The following is a 19541-nucleotide window of genomic DNA, read 5'->3' on the forward strand; positions in this document are numbered from 1 at the left end:
GTGACTAGTTATTATGACCAGATACACCAGAACACTCATTTATGGCATTAAATACGGTAACATTTCCATCAAGCCTTCCGCGTAATTCCCGTGTATGAAACCGTGCGTGCTATACCTCGTTAAGTGTGCGCTGTGTTTTACCAACGTTTATTTGAATGAAGGGCGAAGGGCGGGAGTTTTTTGACGTGCGTGTCTTTCTGGGCATCGCGCACTAATATATTTTACACTGCTTCTTGCAGCCTCGTGAAGAGACAGGAGGAAATGAAGCACAATGGCAACTGCACTGACCGCCTGCGCACCGCTGAGGTTGTCAGAGTGACTGTCGTCTGAACGTGCGAAATCAAGAACGCCCATCATCTACTACAGGTAGATATGTACAGGAACTGCTAACAATTGTAGGTCATATTGTACACGTGTCTATGATTAATGAGTTAGACGACAAGGAGCCTGCCTTTAAGATTCTTATCTCTGTGAAATGACGTTGGCTATTATTAACGCGATTGTCAATTTCCATCCATTGTTTGAAAGTCGATTAATAGCTCAGTCTTGTCGAAAGTTTGTTAAAGGTCTCAAAGAACGAGAACAACTCAACCTGGTATTGAATGCTCTAGATTGTGATGCCAGAAATAAACGCAGGAGAGGGGGGGGGGGGAAACTGTTCGTGTTGTTTTTTGGCTTCCGTCATGTATCATAGATAGGTTGATATGCGATCATATCAGAAACATGGTCGCATATGAGGCCACTAGATGTGCTGTCTAATTCAGGAAGACTGCATGTCAACGCAATGGGGCCACCACTCCGTTTCTTTGAAATCTCCACTGAAGCACATGGTGTTATGTTACCGTTTTATCTGATAGCTGGACATCGTGGTTTTTGACAGCGTGGAAAGCGGCGCTCGCGAAGGCGCATTTTCTGACGATTGCTTTCCTTTCTCTTGATTAACTGTTGCCACTGCTCTCCTCGTAACCACTGAAATCTCTTTGGGCGAACTTTTTGGCACAAGAAGCGTAGCATTCTGCTGCATCATGGGGTGTTCTATATTTTTTTCTTATACGGTAAGGGCAATAAGGGAAACACTCTTGGACACTAAGCCTTGATTTTGGCTTTGTCTACCGTTAAAAGCAGAATTAACAGCCTGACCCCTTTCACTCCTCAGCCTTTGACGACCATACTTCAGGGGTAAAAAAATATACACGGTGTTTCACATAAGGTTGTTTGCAATTTTTAAAGATAGGCTTTTGAGTGAGAAGAGCGTTCTTTGGCATAGCAGTACCGTCGGTGGTGTGCATCAAAATACTGCCAAGACGTGTTTACTAGCAGGCTGGGAAAGTAATATCCAATAGTTAACTTTTTTACTATTACAGTTATGCTCCTGATTTATTGAGAGATTTGTAGTCCACCGTAAGTAATATCCGCAGAAGTTTTTAGATTTTCGAAAATGCCTTTCATGTCGCCACTGCAGCACAAAGAATTCTGGGCCCCCCACAAGGGCGAAAACTAAAGCCTGCGTCACACAGTGGCGATAATGTCACGTGCTTTTTTCGCGGTGCCCGGCTGGGAGCGGCGAGTGGGCAGAGATCACGTGACAAGCACGCTGCTGTGTGACGCGCGCTCGTAGCCGTGGCTTGCGCTCACTCCGCGTGTTGGAAGGCCGGGAAAACTCACCGTCCGTTGATGACGTGTTGCAGTGCCTGTGACGGTCAATACGAACTGCCGACACTGTTGTACCAGGTCATGCACATTCTTTTGCTTCGCCACTTGGTAAAAGGAAAAGGATATCATTGTCCAACTACGTGGTCATTGCTTTCGAGAGCGACGGCGGAAAGGAAAGTGCTTACCATCGTACAATGGAGCAGGCGGTTCAAATTTGGTGCCGTAGTCATTGCAATACGTCGTCAGCGGACGTTGCATTGACGTCGCGTTTTCTACTGCTGGGGCGAGTTTACGGTGCCTCCTCGTTCGTTCAAATCAAGTGGTGCGTCCACAATTGTTCGTATATTTTGACAGTTTGCCATATTAGTTTGTAATAAGCGAGCGTTCGCTATAATGCGGCTGGTATAAGTGTGCTGCACTGAAAGTATTGGGTGTTTTAGGGAACTTGAGCCAGCTTTTTTGGAAATGGGCTTTTTGAGCTAAAGAAGTGGCTTCTGCGGCCCTGCAATACCAGTATTGGTGGACATCAAAAATATTGATCAGTGTTAACTAATAAGCTGGTAACTAATATCTAATAGTTAACTTTTAACTACTACATTTAGGCATCACGTCGCAAACGAAGATTCTCAGACAGCCGATAGCAACAGCCATATCGATTTTTAGAGTTTAGAAAACGCGATTATCCTCGGCGCTACGGCCCAACAAATTTCGGCCACCGCGCGCCCTTTTCGGAAAGCGCTCTTCCTTGGGGCGTGCGAAACAACGTCCATCACTGGTCAAATGTTTTTAGGGGAATCTCCCAAGGTGGAGTAGATTTGTAGTGGGGGAGTAATTACTCAACGACATCCACCCGAGCGCAGCAATACGGCTTCAAAGGAGAGCTATACAGCTTTCTCAAAAACTTCGCAGTGAAAGAAAAATTCGTCCTGGTCCGGGGTTCGAATCCGCGACCACCGCTTCACCGGAGCACTCGCTCTACCAAGTGAGCTAGTCGGGACAGTTAGCATATGGCAGGGCGAGAGCGAATTGATCAATAACTCGAAGTGGGAACAGTGTTGGTCATTGAGCAAGTACTCTCTTATTACAACGTCCACCACTATGCGTCACTCCATGGAGCACGTGTCACGTGACCTTGTGTCCCGCCGTGCTGCGATGGTCGCCGCTGTTCGCTGCTAAACCCAAACGAGAGAGGTTACCCGACACGTGCGCCATGGAGTGACGTGTAGTGACGGTCGTCGCTTCGTGCGCTCGAAGAGAGGCTTTTAGCACACCGGAGACTTATTAGCGTGGACGTATACCAGTTAACCGGACGCCGGCTGCGCCCGCGCAATGGTCTCGCCTGGCCGGACGCATGCCACCGCACGTGCGCATGAGGCGTCCGGCAAATCAGTATACGTCCACGCTAATAAGTCTCCGGTATGCTAAAAGCCTCTGAAGATGGACGCTTTTCGAAAAGGGCACGTGACGGCGAAAATTTTCAGTTGCAAACAGACGCCACGGGGTAATGGCTAGAGAGTTAACTGTTGGGAATTTGTCAACCAGCTTACAAGTTAACATTATTGCTCTCTCTTTTCATGTCTATCAATACTGGTATTACAACACCGTAGATTCCATCGCTATATTTTGTTTCACCTTCGCTGAAACAACCTGTATATACTGTGATGCACTGAACCCAAAGCGCGAATGAATTCCAAGCACTTAGCTCGATTGTGTTCCATTAAAAAAAAGTGGCTTAATTTAGCGATAATACGGTATAATATCCCTTCACAGGCGCCAAGGCTTAAGGTTGGAGGAAAGCTCCACTTAGCAGCGGTCGGCAGGTAGCAACGTTTGATACAGCAAGTGGCTCTAACAAAGGAGTTCATTTCGCATTTTTAACGAATAATGGGAATAATTACAGGATAGTGGCACCAAAATGTTACGTACCGCTATCATAGGAAACTGAGAAAAGAAGGAAGCATTAGCAAGATGTTAGCAACGTTGTTAACGATAAATGTCCCCAAAAAGGAAGCTTCGAAAAGAAAGCTTTGAACTATTTCACGCGCCGTGTGTTGAGTTGGTCAGTTTAATATATTATAAAGCAGCGTAAGTAAAGAAAGGACAGCGCAGAAGGAAGGTACCGACCACGTGGATTAGCATTCCGCCTTGTATACAGAAGACCGCGCCTGTGATTAGTCAGCCAAAAACGCATTTAATATACAGCAGTGCTGCTAACAGGGCCGAATAGCTGCGGAAACTCACTTCTTTAGTGCGAAAGTCACCCAGACTCCAGAAATAAAAATAAAGAGGAGGAACCTGATTCTAAGTAATGGAAGTAACTTGCAGTGTCTGCCGAATATATGTATAATGGTGTACGGACTTTGTCAAAAATCTACAGTCCAAGAGATTTGCTTCTGGACCACGTAGGCGGCCTCGTTTTGCATCGTCGACCTTCCAAATTTCTCGAAGGTAATGGAGTTCCCGTTCTCACCCCTCCCGAGCTCAGGGATTCATACGTGCTGGAGAGTACCGGTACACGGCTTAGCAGCAAATCCGTGGGCTGTACACTTTTGACAAAGGCATTAGAAAGCTGGGCAATGATGTTTACGCCGACCAAATCGCGCTTTGCTCCGCCCGCCAGCATGCACTGGTTGAACGCAACGCCTTCGTTTTAACTGGCGCAAAGTCACGGGCGGGCCTGATGTGGCGTTAGCCAACGCACTTGGTTGTGCCGCCACCGCCGCATCTAGATCACCCGTGCCGGTGTGACGGCTAGCCGTGCTGTGTCCCAAGTGGTTTACCATGTCGCCCGCAGAGGGCATCACATACACCACACTTATCACTGCTCTCGGAAACGCAATGGGAAGCGCTCGGTGCACGGAGGCTTGCATGGGCTATTATAAACATGGCGTTCCCGAATTTCCTCTCTCGCTCTCCAGCACAGCCTATGCTGAGGGGCCCGGATCGATTTTGTGCAGGTTTCGACATTTTTGAGCGAATTATCTGACCGAGCGAATCCACTCGGTAGGTTTCTGGTATAAATTTGTTGTTCCATCTGTGTACCACCAAGTTTTTTACAGACACGTAAGCGACTGCCTACAAGCCTTTTCGCGTGGTCATTGCTGACACGGGCCTCTTTAATTCACAAATGAGTTGCAGTGACGTAAGTAGCGTACGTCCCTTTATATCACGCACTGAGAGGTTGGATCCGAACTGCATTCCGGGGACGAAAAACGTTTTTTTTTTCCTGCCGGGTGCTATACGCCTCGCCTCGTAGGAACCACCCGGGGTCGTCTTCGCGGCTCCGAGCACAGCGCGACCCTGTGCGCGCACCGGCCGCACTGTCGCAACTTCATTTCGATTTCCAACCACACGCCCATGCACAATTCGCGACGCTCGGGGCTGTCTCTGCGTACATAACAAAATCTGGGGCATCGCGCGATGCGTATCTCTTGCTTCGGAATGCAGCGGCCGTCTGGGAACACGCAGCACGTGGGCTCATTTGCGCGCAGCCCAGAGGCGGTGGATCACTCTGGTCCCAGGCTACGGACGCTCGAGCCGCTAGCGAAGCCAGGCGCATTTTTCACTGAAGGAAGTATGGCGGCCTGCCAAGATGCCGCTTCTTTCTGCTTCAGTGCAGAAAAGGCATCTGCGAGGTTCTGTAAGAAGCAGAAGGAAGTGAAAATAAACGAAAAAAAAAGCAGGCAGAAAAGGCACAGACACACAGAATAATGCTTCTGGAGTTCAAACTTGCACTTTTCTTTTCAGTGTCGACACTCAGCCTATCTGCCACCAGAGGGGGTAAAATATAATTGCCCAGGAAATAAAAGTAATCGAACACTGTTCTGCTAACACGGGCTCTGCTCAAACATTTTCGTCGCAAGCTTGTTCTGATATAGCGTTATCGTTGGCTTTGACAAGTGTTTACGCATTTCACATAATATTGTTTGATGTCACGGTCATCTTTTTCGTATGCTGTAACATTTTGCTTGGATTGGTTTACCAGTACATTAATCGTTTGCAGCGATTTGACCGATACAAATAAGGTTTGTTCTCTCTTGAACAAGCATCTAACTACATATACTTAGGTGTAACAATAACAAGCAATGAATCTTGCATATGCTGCGAAATATTTGCTCCTCCGCATTTCGCGAATTGTGCTGCCTAAGACATAAACTGAAATGTGCCCCCCCCCCCCCCCCCCCCCTCTAACATTAAGCTACCTTGCTATTTTTCTATAATACGACCTAAATTCGAATATGCCTGCATAGTCTGGAAAGAATATCGAGAAGAGATGTAAGGCGCATCTTCAACAAATATACAACGACTTACTCCCACACCACTTCAATGGAAATTAACAAGATTGAATGACTGAAGCTTCGAAGAAAAAAAGTTCAGAGCAGAATTTATCTCTCTCTCTCTCTCTCATTAGATAACAAACTTGGTCTGGACCCCTCGTTGTACTTAACGCCGTTTTCTGCTAGACGAACGCGAAGTTACCACCGCAGCTAAGAGACGCTCACAAGTTTTAATTTTTTCCATGCACAGTAACTCATTGGAATCAGATAACTAAAGTATTGCTCTGTGAGGGGTAACCGACAAGTGCTATTTTTACCTTTTTTTGTGCACTGTTGGTTCTTTATGATTTGGCTGACTTTTACTCCCACTCTGCATGGACCTAGTGACCGCAGTATTTTGTAAATAAATAAACAAATACCAATTAATGAAAACTTTTCTGGTCATTCTTGATTTCAACATATGAATACAAAGGGTGAATGGTATTCGTGAATCGCAAATAAACCGCGTCTATATAGTTTATTTTATCGGGGCTTAACGTCCCAAAGCGACTCAGGCTGGGAGGGACGCCGTAGTGAAGGGCTCCGGAAATTTCGACCACTTGGAGTTCTTTAACGTGCGCTGACATCGCACAGTACGCGGGCCTCTAGAATTTCGCCTCCATCGAAATTCGACCGCCGCGTCCGGGATCGAGCCCGCGTCTTCCGGGCCAGCAGCCGAGCGCCATAACCACTGAGCCACCGCTGCAGCGTCCGGGTCTCCATGTATCACATTAAAGGAAGTGTTTGCGACGTGCGATAAGTTGATTTTTAGGAGGTTACAGCTTATAATAGCTGAATAAAGTATATTTGAATGAATTGACTCAAAGACGAACCATGACGATGCAATAAATGCTTGTTAATGTCACTATACATTAAATGAGGAAGTTAACGCTTAGTAATTTGCTGTGTTAAGCAGGTATGTGTCTCTGTATTGCTTGGACTGCAACAATCGCAAGAAACAATAGACCGATTAAAACATCCATGAACTCCTCCCAAGCAAGTGTAGCAAGAGCGCCTTCCATGGCCAATATTGTTGTAGTCTGCTCTGCAGATGCCTTGGTGCTTCACCAACCGAAACTAAGGCTTTATGTAAGGAAGGTAGGTGCCTTTGATGTTTTTGTACCAGATGGAAATAACAGTGCCGTGGCTATTATAAGTGAGCATCGTTTTCAAGCCGAACGAAGGCCTCTGTATATGCTCACACGAGTGCAATTTTGTACTGTAAATGTGCATTTGCTGTCTTTTATTTTCTTTTTGATAAGACGTAGACTTCTGCTTACGCGTCCATATTCGCCGCGGACATCCCTGAAATCAGTAAATCGACAAGAGATAACCTACTTCATGTGCTCTGTTCCAAGCCACTTTGCTTTCGCATAGACAGTGTCTCATGTTTTCGGTCGTATCACGAAGCTGCATTAATAACAGACGCAGTGACAGCAGCATCCCTATAAGCAAACGCAAATGACACTGTCTGCCCTGTGTAGTGCGCCGAAATCGTTATCGAGCCCCTCGGAATAGACGCTTACAGCGCAGTCGTTAAAAAGGCAAAAAAAAAGAGGGGATCGACTCAATTGCTCGCGCACTGTAATCAGAAATCAGTGATTGCCGGTGTTTTTCGCTGCGCACGCGCGGGCACGCAATGATGGGCACCCGTGGGGCTTCGTGCTTCCACAGAGCAAAACAAACGGTAATTGCCAGGACCATTTGGGAAACCGAGAAGACCGCTTTGGTTCACGCCCGGCCGGCCGAGCGCATTGATCGATAAAGCAAAAACCCGAACCGCGTGCGATCGCAATCTATGCATCGCCCGGGAAAGGCAAAACGCAGTGCCCGGAAAGCTGCTCGGCTTCAGTGAAATTGAATGGGAAAGCAATAACTTTATGTATGACCGCACACCGCTTTGCCGAGAAGACTGAGGTTCAATTAATGAAACACAGCGAACCTTATTCCAACCAATTGGCTCCTTCAGTTTCTCGCGATCCTTCATTTTTTCTCCCTATCTCGTCAGATGGCTCTTCACTACTTTGGCTTATTTTTTTCTGAGTCGGAAATTGGCGAAGCGGCATTCTCTGGAGTTCTTACGCGAGTGAACCTTGTTTTACGAAGTGGAAGCGTTAGCCTTGCTAGCCCTCTTTGTGCTTGACTTTCAACCTGCAGGGTTGCATTTCATTTTCCGCTTGACTGGCTGAGTGGCATGCGTCGGGCGCGTTGTTTGTACGCACAATGGCCGATGCTTTAAATTCTACAGAGGGTTCCTTTGTGCTTATGTGGGTAATGAGGAGTTTTCATTTAATTCTTCCAAATATACTGGCCGTGCTTGTATTGAAGTTAAAAAAAAGAAGACGACTGTTGGTACATCCCTTGTCGGGCCGTTCATTTTCTTGCAACCGCAGCTTTACAAAAAAAAAGTTAACAAGCCCACAAATGCTCCCTTTTGCTTTTCAAAGGCGCATTCACAAAACAGGAACAATTTCACATATACTTTTTTTACTTAATCTCGAAACGCAGTAAAATGTCCAATCACGCACGGTTTGAAAGCATATATTTTAATTTTTGTGTCACCACACTGACAAATGGTATTTGTTCTAGCGATCATTTAACTTTGTTAGCGGCTGAGCCCGAGTTCTTAGATTGTATTTTCAGTCATGCCGCCGCATTTTGATGGAGGCGAAATCCAGAAAAGCTCGTCTACTGCGACTTTGCTGCGCGATAAAGAATTCCGGGTAGTCAAAATTAACTTGCAGCCTCGGATATGCATAGCTTTCGTGAGGAAGACCCTCTAAATAATTACCTTCACAATATGGTGTGCAGTCATACGATAGCTTGCCGCTGGCTGCTCCCAGTCGCTCCCGCGAGGAAATTTTAAACGTTTGCCAAGTGGTTTTGCCTCCATGCCTGAATGAAAAAAATGATTAACGCATTCGTTACAGCACAAGCGACAGCAAATATTGTAAGAGTACGAACGCACAGAACAAACACTTTCAAATTGCTCGTCAGGCTTTTAGACGTTACGAAGTAAAATTTTCCATATTATCCTACTTGATGTGCTATCGCAAGTTCTAAATAATTTGGCCACAGAAGATATTCAGAGTGAATCTGCCGTACTTTGTGAATTTTTTAGTCATTAATTTATCGTCGAACTCAACACTTTGTGTGTTGCGCGTTTTTTTATTACCGATATATTATTGTTGGATGTATTTATCGCTTTTTATATGAATGCCATGAGTGCATTCGTTTAGTTTTGTATGTACCTACTTCCACCGTTTACTTAATGTGCCTTTATGTAGTTTTTTTTTTCTCTAACGCTTACTGAATTGCGAAAGTTCATATTTTTATGCGTACGCTCACCGCGTTATGATCTGTGCCTTTTGCTGTTTTATTGAACCTGTGTGCTCTATCTTCTGTTAGTATGAGCGGACCGCGGCTTTTTCGAGCTATCCTTCATGACGCCTCTATCGTTTCGCCTTCTAGCGTCCTGACGCGAAATAAAGTTGGACATATGCAGCGCTCAACTATAATTGAATCCGACGAGCCCTGTCCGAAATACAGTAATATCCAGCGCATGAGTTCCAAAAGGAGTATACCTGACTGTGCGGAGGACACAGTACCAGCTCCATGCCTTTGAGATGTTTTTAATAGATACAGGGTATGTGGGGTTTAACGCCCCGAAGTGACATGGGCTGTGCGGAACGCGGCAGTGAAGCGCTCTGGATTAATTTAGACCACTTGGTGCTCTCTAACGTGCACTGACATCGCACAGCACACGGACATTTTGCATTTCGTTTCCATCGAAATGCGGCTGCCATGGCCTGGATTCGATCCTGCTGCCTTGGGATCAGCAGCCGAACGCCAAAGTGAATGAGCCAGTGCGGTTGGCCTTTGAGATGATTTTGCTCCAGATTAATTTCGTTGATAACACTGCCGCCATTTCCACAGTGTAACGCGATTTTCGTTAGTATTGATCCTGCAGAATTCCTGCACTTTAGTGTTGCGAAGTTAACGCCGGTGTTTTTCTTTCTCTTACAGGGCCGCCTGCACTGCCATATTCATCCACGTGCTTCAGAACAAGTTGTAAAGAAAGACAAAAAGTGAACGTTGCCATTTTCATTAAATCCATTCCCAGGGTCATTCGTATCCCGTAAAACTGCCAAGCAAATGCCGTGTTGACAAACAAAGTATGTTTTCTGCCAGCGGCACAACAAACTTTACTATAAGATTGTTTTCATTCGTGCAGTGCCTTAAGGCGAGCAAAAATCGTGTCCCATAGCGATGCCAGAGTGACGAGTGCACGTATTGTTTTCTGAACCCAAACTGAGTGGCTGCGCCTTTTAGGACAGGCCTTGGTGACTCTGCTGTAGTACGTGGTTGGTAGGAACGACTGCTGCTGTTACTGTGCATTCTTTTCTTCTTTTTCTGCATGCGAAGTGTATTAAATTAATTTATATAAGAGGTGAATAAATCCGAATGATTTCCATCTTTGCATATTGGCTATGTATTGACAAGGTATAACTGAAGCAGTGGCTCGAACATGAAAAATGAGGTGAAATTTACCAGCGTGCATCTTAATTGCTTTTTTTTTCAGGGGTTATGTTCACAGTGAAAGATGAAAGCATCCTAGTCTTAGCGCACGCCTTGCAGTTACTTACTCGAGCACTGATTTTGAATATTCGACTCACTAAATCTTAACCCGAAAGCACGAAGCCCCGTCTCACAACCCGGAATATTTATGATCGAATGACAGTGACTTGGCACAGGTGAGGCACGGCTAGACGAAACTGGAACTGTACTTCCAGTTAGTGGCAGCCACGGTTGTCACAGCTATTCTCGCGGTAAGAAATGGAGACTGAAGAAACATTCGCCAGCTGGAGCTCCTGACTTGCACACACGAACACCTTGTGCATGACCGCAGTGACGCTGTTTCGCTATTGCTTCCGAGGTATGATGTGCCATTGATGTTTTCTTTAAAGACATCGTTAAGTAGTCCCTGCAACATCTCTCCATGGTGACAGGAAAAAGATCTGGGAACTGTGTGCATGGTACATGGCTCAACTGTCTCTACACGCTGGCGCAAATTCTGGAAGCAGCCTATTTCGCAAAAGGCGGGCTTAAAAATTTTAGTTCAAGTTTTTGCGCTCCGAATAACAGAAATTTGCCCTCTAATAAAGCATACCAAACGTAAAATTCCCGAAGTGTCGTCTGTCTCAATGTCTATTATGCTAAATCTTTTCTATTTTGTTTTTCTAAGAACAAGCGCGCAGTTTCACATCACAAGCCAATGGTGGTGCGCGAGTCGTTGATTACGATGTGTTAAAATTAGAGACATCTCACTGCGCTCTTTTCAAGCTTCCTGAGCCACAACGCGTTTATCTTTACGCGCTGTGCTCGTCGAGGTTCGTAAGACCGCACTTTCCACGGTACGCCCCGAGCACCGCACCCCACATGATTTTTTTTACCTGTGTTGTGAAGTCACGATGGTGTCGACAGCTCTCGGTTCGACGCTTTCGAAAACTATAACCACTTCAATAGGCATCCTGGCTACAAATGAATTACTGCTCATTTGCGAAATCAGCGCTAAGTTTCATGATGAGTTGCGGCATACGCAGGGCATCCCTGCAACTTATGCCTCTTGCCGAAAAAGAGCACATCTCATGTGCAAAACGAGTGGGTAACAAACGCTTGGCGATGCACTCCATCTGCAGCTGACACCCACCGTGATGTCTGCCTACAAGCCTGCTGGATACATAGTGTCAGAGGCGGTTGGCAGGGCAGTGAACTTTTGCTCGACGCGCCCAGACGGAGAGCGGGCAGGCGCGTAATAGAATTCGCCAAGCTGCCAGCGACGCTGCGTACAACAGGCGATCTCCGAAAGATATGGCAAAACTCTTCAAACACACCATGTACGGACAATAAGGGCGGTACTCAAAGAAAGAGAACGGAATCAAAATTCTCGTGGGCCTATATAGCTACGCTTTTGGAGTATAAGCCGACGCGAGGTTCGGCGGGATGGGCGAAGGCAGCGAGCGGAAATCTGCGTTAGATGAGAAGTAAGGAAAGACTCCCCAATAGGCTTATCCGCTCCTAGAGAGACATCGAGAAGAGTGCAGACTGCAGAAATCACCGGCACCCGGCAAACAGATACACCTTTGGAGTGCACGAACAACTTCCAGTTTGACGCGAGTTTATCCGTATAAGGAACGAGCTGGAGGCAATCCCCCTAGAGCTATGCGCTCACACGCAGCCAATAACGCTTCTGGAGGCGCCGGTAATGGGCTCGCGCGTTCTTTGTGAGGAGCGGCACTGAGGTGGCTATTGTGATGTTTAAGTAGTACACAGGGCCCTTCGTTTTCGGGTTTTATTTTTTTTTTGCATTTAAGGGGGAACAAATTGGGCGATTTTTTTTGGGGGAAAATTCCGATACCAGTCGGGCTATATATATAGAAAACTGTTCCATGATTCGGTTTTTTTTTGTTTCATTCTTTGCAACAAAAGGCTCTTTACTATTAGCGCTTGTTTTTGTGCGCAATAAAATGATCAATTTTTTACTTATTTTCACGAACATTATAAAACGGAAGGTGCACGAGAAACTATATCTGATATTTCTGTTTTTTTTTTCAAATTTAAGACACTTATTTTGTTGTGCACTTTACCACCTCTGGCACAGCATTTCAGTGCCCGTGCCAGGCCTACCTACCTTCGTTTGTACACTGTGGCAATATTCATTCATGATAACAGCGGCCATTTTAAAAGCACAAGACCCTTGGAGCAGGACGTCGATCGTGAGCGTTGGTAGCGCTTGATACAATGATTCCAAATAAACGTCTGGCCACTGCGGTCAGTAACCGTGTATTGTACTCTTAATTCTGAAACATAGTTTTTGCACTTAATTTCAAATTACACCGCGTCATGTATGACTTTAGCGCTAAAAGAGGTTTATGCACTTCGGCTACATGCACTGAAAAGCTGGTTTCTCTAGAATGAGCATTTTTTGGTAGAAGCATGGCTTAACCCGATTAAAAAAAAATCTGTGTGGGGTACAAGTATCGGGTGAAACCAGATTTGACCAGAAAACGAACCACCTCAGTCATACATCGTGAAATAACCAGCTGTCGAACCCACAGTATCCCAGACGTGTTCAAAACTTAATGCATGGCTTCGTCAAGCGCATTTAGTGACACTCGATAGAACCTCCGGTTAGGGCGATGCTTCGTGGCTGAATTTTCGATGAAGGAGCAAAAGTCTCTTTGCGGGCTTTCGATTACAATGACCTCCGTCAGGACGCCGCTACAGCAACCTCCTTTCACCGTAAAGAAGAAATTTAACAATGTATTTGTTGAAATAAAAATATTTTTATGCCATTCCTTATGTAATAGTACCTTCTCCCCCATTTTTATGGGGACCTCTAGGAGACAACAATTATGATAGCAATCTTGATGAAAAGCACGCCGTTAGGGCGTGGAACCAAACGCACCAGGAATTATCATTATTGATGAATCAGAAGTAAGCCAAGAGTTAGCGAGAACAAAAAAGGACGAACATGTTTATGCACTGTGATTATAAAGATGGATGACTTCCCAAATGGCGTCGGAAACTTCAGCGCATGGCATTGAGCGCGTTCCAGCAGATGTTCGCCTGAGGTGTGCCGCCCTTTCTGGTGATACTCAAGTGGGACGTCGTAGAGTCAGGAATGATGCACCTGAAGGATCTCTGAACAGTCTTCGACGTCATAACCTTAAGCTATCTTGACGAATATAAGGCGGTCATGGCTGAAGGCTTTCGACGCCCCTCGTCTCTGCGCTGTCGCGCAGAGGCTTCGTTGTTTTACAGAAAATACTGTTACTTTTTTGCGAGATCCACAGCATGTACAGTCGTGCCTCGTTAATATAGACTCCGTTAATATGAATAAAAAAATTGTGTGAAATTGTTGCTAGGGTCAAAAATTTTTCAAATGCATTTACTGCATTAATATGGAAAACTCGCTTCTCGGACGATGGGCAGTTCATTAAGGTAGTAAAGCTAGAGTCCTGTGCACTTTCGTCGCATTATTACGGACACCAGCGGCATGCAAAAAATCTTGCCCGCGCTTGAGCAAGCGTGGCCCTCGTTTTCGTAGCAGAACAAGAGTGCAAGGTTCTTTCGCGATTCCCCATCTCCCTCCTCTCCGAGCCTGCCGGAGGATGACTGGATTAGTGGCAGCAGAACTTCCTCACCAGAGGGGCTCTGGTATGAGAGGTATCTTGCTAGGGGCAAAGAGGTGTTGGAGACGAGGAACTAAGTTTACATCCAAATTATATAAAAGATTCCAAAAGCAAAAGGTTACGAGTAGAGCGGTTGGACAAAACGAGCATTTCCCTCTCCCCATGCTCGTTCCCAGCTCTCCCTGCGGCTTCTATAAAAGTTAAAAGGAGAGAATGAACCCTCGTCTCTGGCTAGGCAGGAAGCGCTGGAAGCGTCTTGCACTCTCTAATGCATGCACTCCTCGGGAGAAGCGTTCCGAGTATTGAAAGCCGTAAGCCTAAAAACCCGTAAATATGAACAGCGCGGCACACGGCTGCCGAGTGGATTAGATTACTGGCCCGATCGGCGGATCCGAAGCCCTCAGCCTGCCTCAGCGCACCCGGCTGCCACCCCTCTCCAACTTCCAGCGGTTCATCAAGGAGCCGTACTGCCGATAAATGCGACGTCTCCTTGCGCCCTCGCCTCCCTCCTCGCCGCCCTAACGAGCGGAGGGCAGGTAATAATGTACTGTACTACATGGCGCGAGTATTGAAGGTCGGCAAGCTGTTGCGTCATGTTCTGGCTGACTAAAGCAGAGAATAGCACATTTCAGACATCGGCGTGTCGAGGCAGAAAATTTACCACACTGTCCCAACGATCCCCAGATTACATGCTCGTGGGGTCGGTTTTTGGGTCGACTGAGAAGGCAAACGGCACTCTTTGGGTCGACTCAGAAGGCAAACGGCACTTACGAAAGCGCGTGAAATTGCTCGTGCGGCGGCTACATAAACTCAGCGCCTGTTTCTACCCGGCCGTGGTCGCCGCGAGGCGGGGAACACAGGAAACGAGCATGGCGCGAACACTTCAACCGATGCACTTAACTGAATCAATGCACTAGCTACCACGCTTCCTGAATGACCAGAGCGCCTTACATCCCACCAACAAAGCAGGCAGTTGGACAGCTTGCCTTGTCTTACACAGGCGATACGAAGCACGTCGGAAGCCTTAAATTGGCCAACATGAAGCGGAAAAGAACGGAACTGAATTCTTGTGTAAATTAAGTGCCAGATCTGCGAGTACAAGCAGCAGCGACTGCCTGAATCTGTTCGAGCAGAGGGTGAATAGACTGAACGAAATCTTTTTGCTAGTCGATTACGGAAATAGTATACGAGCCTTACGTATTTCCTTTCGGTGGCTTTAAGGTGTGAGCGACTGCGCCTATTCCCAAGGATTGCGCAGAAGGCCTAAATTTTGGCATGACATTTCAGCTTATCGAATGAACAGGGAAAACGCGTGCATCGATAACTTTGCCATAACCTCCTCTCAACAGCCGGCAAAGGCTGTTCTCGTTGACTTTTTCACCAGACGACATGTCTAATTTTGATAAATCGAGTTTATTTTACAAGCTTGGCCCTTCAACGTTTGCTTTTGGGCCTGGCTGTGGGTAAAATGCACAGTACAGAGAGCGTTACTGTTGGGGTTTTGTGCAATGCAAACGAAAACGACGAACGGGAGGGCATTGTAATAAGAAGTGCTTCAGGAAGTCTTCCAACTCGCACACTTACTGCCCTTATAAAGCCAATAATAAACTTGAAGGACATCTAGACATCCGGGCCTACTGGTATGGCTAGTGTGGTGCTAAGACGCTGCTTCAATTTTTTTTAGCACAATGGCGACCGACAGAACGCACTTTATGTAGCCCATCTTTTTTTTTTTAGATTGCATTTTAATGCTGCTCAGTAGGAACGGAAAGGAGCTCTCATCAATTTCCTTTCACAATAAATTTGGCTTGTTTTTCTTTGACGTTCGTTACTATGGACAACTAACTTTATGGTCACTTTTTATGGGGGCACGACTGTATTTTGCCCTTGGGCAGCATGTGAACGGCGCTGCCTCTCGGCTATGGAATTCCACGATGCCGACTCCAACGCCGACGAAGCGGTTACTCCTGATAAAGTTCTTCGTTCACCTATGGCGCATAAACATTTTGGCGTGCATTAGGGTTGACGTTTGCATCAACAGCAACACTTCCGCGAATTGCGTGTATCTCCAACAAAAAAAAGGAACAATATCAAAGAAAACACCAATACCAATCGATGGCGGCGCACCAGCCAGCGAGCAGAGGGCGGTCAGAACAATCGAAACGTATCTAATGGGGCGCCTCTTGAAGGTGCGTGTTTGTTTCATCGCTGTATTTTGCTGAAGCAGGCCGAGCTTTGTTACTGCCGTGTGCGCCCATCAGCGTTATCGGTCATCGGCCCTGCGTTACAAGAACCTCGAGGGATAATCGGCGTCCGAATTTCCATTGCCCTTCACGAAACAAAGGTACGTGTGTCGGGTTCTCATGCTTGCTTTTGTATTCCACTGTTGCGTCTGTTATCTACGCCAAGAGCTTACAGAACCGCCCCAACAGTTGCGCCAGGTGGCCAAGAAGACTACTTGCCCGCATTTACTTACGCCAAACTGTCGACGATCTGCACCTCTCAACACTGCGCTTTATCAACCAGTCGAAAAAAAAAAGCCAGCGTTTATCTGTTTCTAAAAAGCTATGTGTTTCTACGGGTCGCGCTCCCTCCCAGTACTCCCGCCGGGGAGCACGTGACTCCTACGCGCACATGTCGCGGTGTTTTAAAAATACGTCACCTTCGCAATGACGTTTCATACTTTCACGTTCTGTTCTAGGATGTGCTCGGCTTTTCCTCACGAAGGGACGAAATAATAGATGCACTGTGAAAACAAAAAACCGCGTCGAAAACTTCTGTTTACATGTATTCCTATGAGCCGTAACCACAGCTGTTATTTAAAAGCGGCCTTCGGCGTCCGCAAGCGCCTCCTATGTTTGAAAACGCAATGTTGGTCTATGCGTTACGAAGGGCAACACATTCAATTACTACTAGTGAAGTAAAAATGTTAGTCCTGTTGCCTTATGACGTGGAGTCGTTAAGCTTTGTGCCCGTCAAACTACACCCACTTCACCAATGCTTGTAGTTGGGCTAGTTGGTATGCCGCGATCTCATAAGAACCAGCGCAAAAAGAACAATAGACAACAAAGAAGAGGACGACACGGACAGAGGCACTGAACTTTCAACTTTATTTCGGAAAAAAACTATTGCAAGGTATTTATTTAGTTTACTGTCATGGACAATGAGGCACAGGCAGAGCAAGACCATTTTGGTAGAACAATGACTCAGGATCTAAAAGGAGTGGTGACAAGCAAGCAACAACCTACAGGGCTCTTTACTATAACACATCCAGGAAAGAAATAAAGGAATGCTAAGATGAACCGCCAACAAGGAACACGCCATAAACAAACGGTGATAAAAACATGATCTTGAAAGCCAAAAACTAAAAAAGGTATAAACAGTATAAAAAGTATAAAAAGTTGAAAGGCTAAAAAGTAACACGGCAAAAATTAAAAATTTAAAAGGTCTAATGAAGATTAAGATAAAGTTATACATACAGATCCACTAAGGGATGTGCTCAAAGGTGATGAAAGGGCTAAAATAAAAAAAACAGTAGACATGGTGAAAGGGTTGCACAGCTAATGCCTCGAATTTCGTGTCAGATAGGCAAGTTCTTTTTCTGATAGTGAAACAGAAGGCTTAATTATGCAATTGTCCTTTAACGATAGTATGTTGACTGCCTCAACGATTTCACGGGTCATCTTGGTTTGGTTTGGTTTATGGGGGTTTAACGTCCCAAAGCGACTCAGGCTTTGAAAGGCGTCGTAGTGAAGGGCTCCGGAAATTTCGACCACCTGGGGTTCTTTAACTGACATCGCACAGTACACGGGCTTCTAAAATTTCGTCTCCATCAAAAGACGACCGCCGCGGCCGGGATCGAACCCACGTCTCTCGGGCCAGCAGCCGAGCGACATAACCACTCAGCCACCGCGGCGGCTGGGCCATCTTGTTTCTGTTCCTTGCTATTACTATAGTTTTTTCAAATTGGGGCAAACAGCCGGTTTCCACAGCTTCAAAATCCCGACAATGGAAATCAATGTGGCGGCACTTTTGAACACTTACGGTGTAGTCGTGCTCTTTTAGTCTTTCATTTAGACAACGTCCAGTGTGACCAATATATTTACCACAAGACAAATGAATAGAATAGACAACTGAATCTGTGCACTGCACGAAACTCTGTTGGTGCCTAATGTTGCATTTACTGTTTTTGGTACCGTGGTTCACTGACCGGTTTGCAAAGCTGCGAAAGTCTCTCAGGAGCACTGAAGGCGACATCAACGCCAACTCGTTTCCCAATTTTCTTCATATTGTGCGAAATGCGATGCAAGTAGGGTATAACGGCTACCTTCTGTTTGGTGGTCTTATCTATCGTATCTGCGAATCAGGCTGTTTTGATTTCTTGAGCATTGCTTCTGCAACTGAGGAGAAAAGCTTTGTAGCGTAACCTGCCTTTTCTGATCTTATTGTTTGCCCTAGAAAACTGGTTTCAATTTCGTGATCACAAGATTTCGTTAGCGCGTTTCTAAAAATTTCTTGCACTAAGTTAGTAAAAAGAAATGTAGCCGAAGGTATTTTTAGAAACGTCGTTCTTTTCTTTTGATTTCTAATCAATTATCAATTAATTAAACCATTATTCTCCCATTAATCAACTCCGTAAAATTAAAAATATACGTCCTCTATGCTCCTTGGTTTCGGTGACTATTGGCTCTCGTCATGTATGTCATAACGAGCCCCTCTTTTTTCTTCACTTGTATGCTCGAGGGAGGGGGGACTGAGGCGTTGTCCACAACTCCATGGCCCCCCTTTCCAACCAAATGCGTCAATGAAAATCAATGTTTGGGTCACATTTGTGCTAGCTTTTCCAGTGCACAATTTGTTTCAGCGTAGCTGTAAGCGTAAGCAGTTGCGACGCGTACACAATTAGCTGCAGATGGAGGAGCGCTCTGCTGTGAACGGGAACGGGACGGCGTGCGAGAAGTCCCCCGCGTTTATCCTCCCAGGGCACAGAAAACAGGCGACCTTATCGCAATCGCCGGTGCGTGAGCATAGCGTAGGGTGACGAGCCGCGGTTCTCAGATGGCGAACCGCGGCAGCCCGCGGTGGTCAGACTCGCCGTGCTGCCCGGCTCTCTGGCCGCTGGCGGCCGCCGTGCTACTCGCTCTCGGAGCCTCGGCTCACGACGCTCCCCAGCCTCACATCGTTTTCATCGTCGCCGACGACGTAGGTAAGTGAACGTCGATACGGTCGACGCCTTCTTCTCGACAGCGACGCAATAGTCAGACGATTTCATAACCTTGAGCGATTTGCGTATTAGTCGCTTAATGTACAAGACTTAACCTGCGACCCTGCGCGGTATTTCACTTTAATTTGGCCGGAGAAAAAATATGAAAGCTTT

At 46.2% G+C, this 19541-nt stretch overlaps 1 protein-coding gene and 1 pseudogene across 3 annotated transcripts in view; both read left to right on the forward strand.

The window, feature by feature from the left end:
- The window catches only part of LOC144136575 (beta-alanine transporter-like), a 69321-nt pseudogene extending 58261 nt beyond the window's left edge, over positions 1-11060 (forward strand). The window contains exons 11-12 of the transcript XR_013315637.1: positions 240-366; positions 9996-11060. The product of XR_013315637.1 is annotated as a beta-alanine transporter-like (transcript). The remainder of the gene's footprint in view (positions 1-239; positions 367-9995) is intronic.
- An 8149-nt stretch (positions 11061-19209) lies between these two features.
- LOC144114020 (arylsulfatase B-like) overlaps positions 19210-19541 on the forward strand; it is a 35155-nt gene continuing 34823 nt past the window's right edge. For both annotated transcript variants that reach the window (XM_077647456.1, XM_077647455.1), the window contains exon 1: positions 19210-19370. In XM_077647456.1, coding sequence (XP_077503582.1) covers positions 19223-19370 — 148 coding nt within the window. In that variant the 5' untranslated portion in view covers positions 19210-19222. The remainder of the gene's footprint in view (positions 19371-19541) is intronic.

Source organism: Amblyomma americanum, chromosome 1, assembly GCF_052857255.1.
Source record: "Amblyomma americanum isolate KBUSLIRL-KWMA chromosome 1, ASM5285725v1, whole genome shotgun sequence".
NCBI classification, from domain to species: domain Eukaryota; kingdom Metazoa; phylum Arthropoda; class Arachnida; order Ixodida; family Ixodidae; genus Amblyomma; species Amblyomma americanum.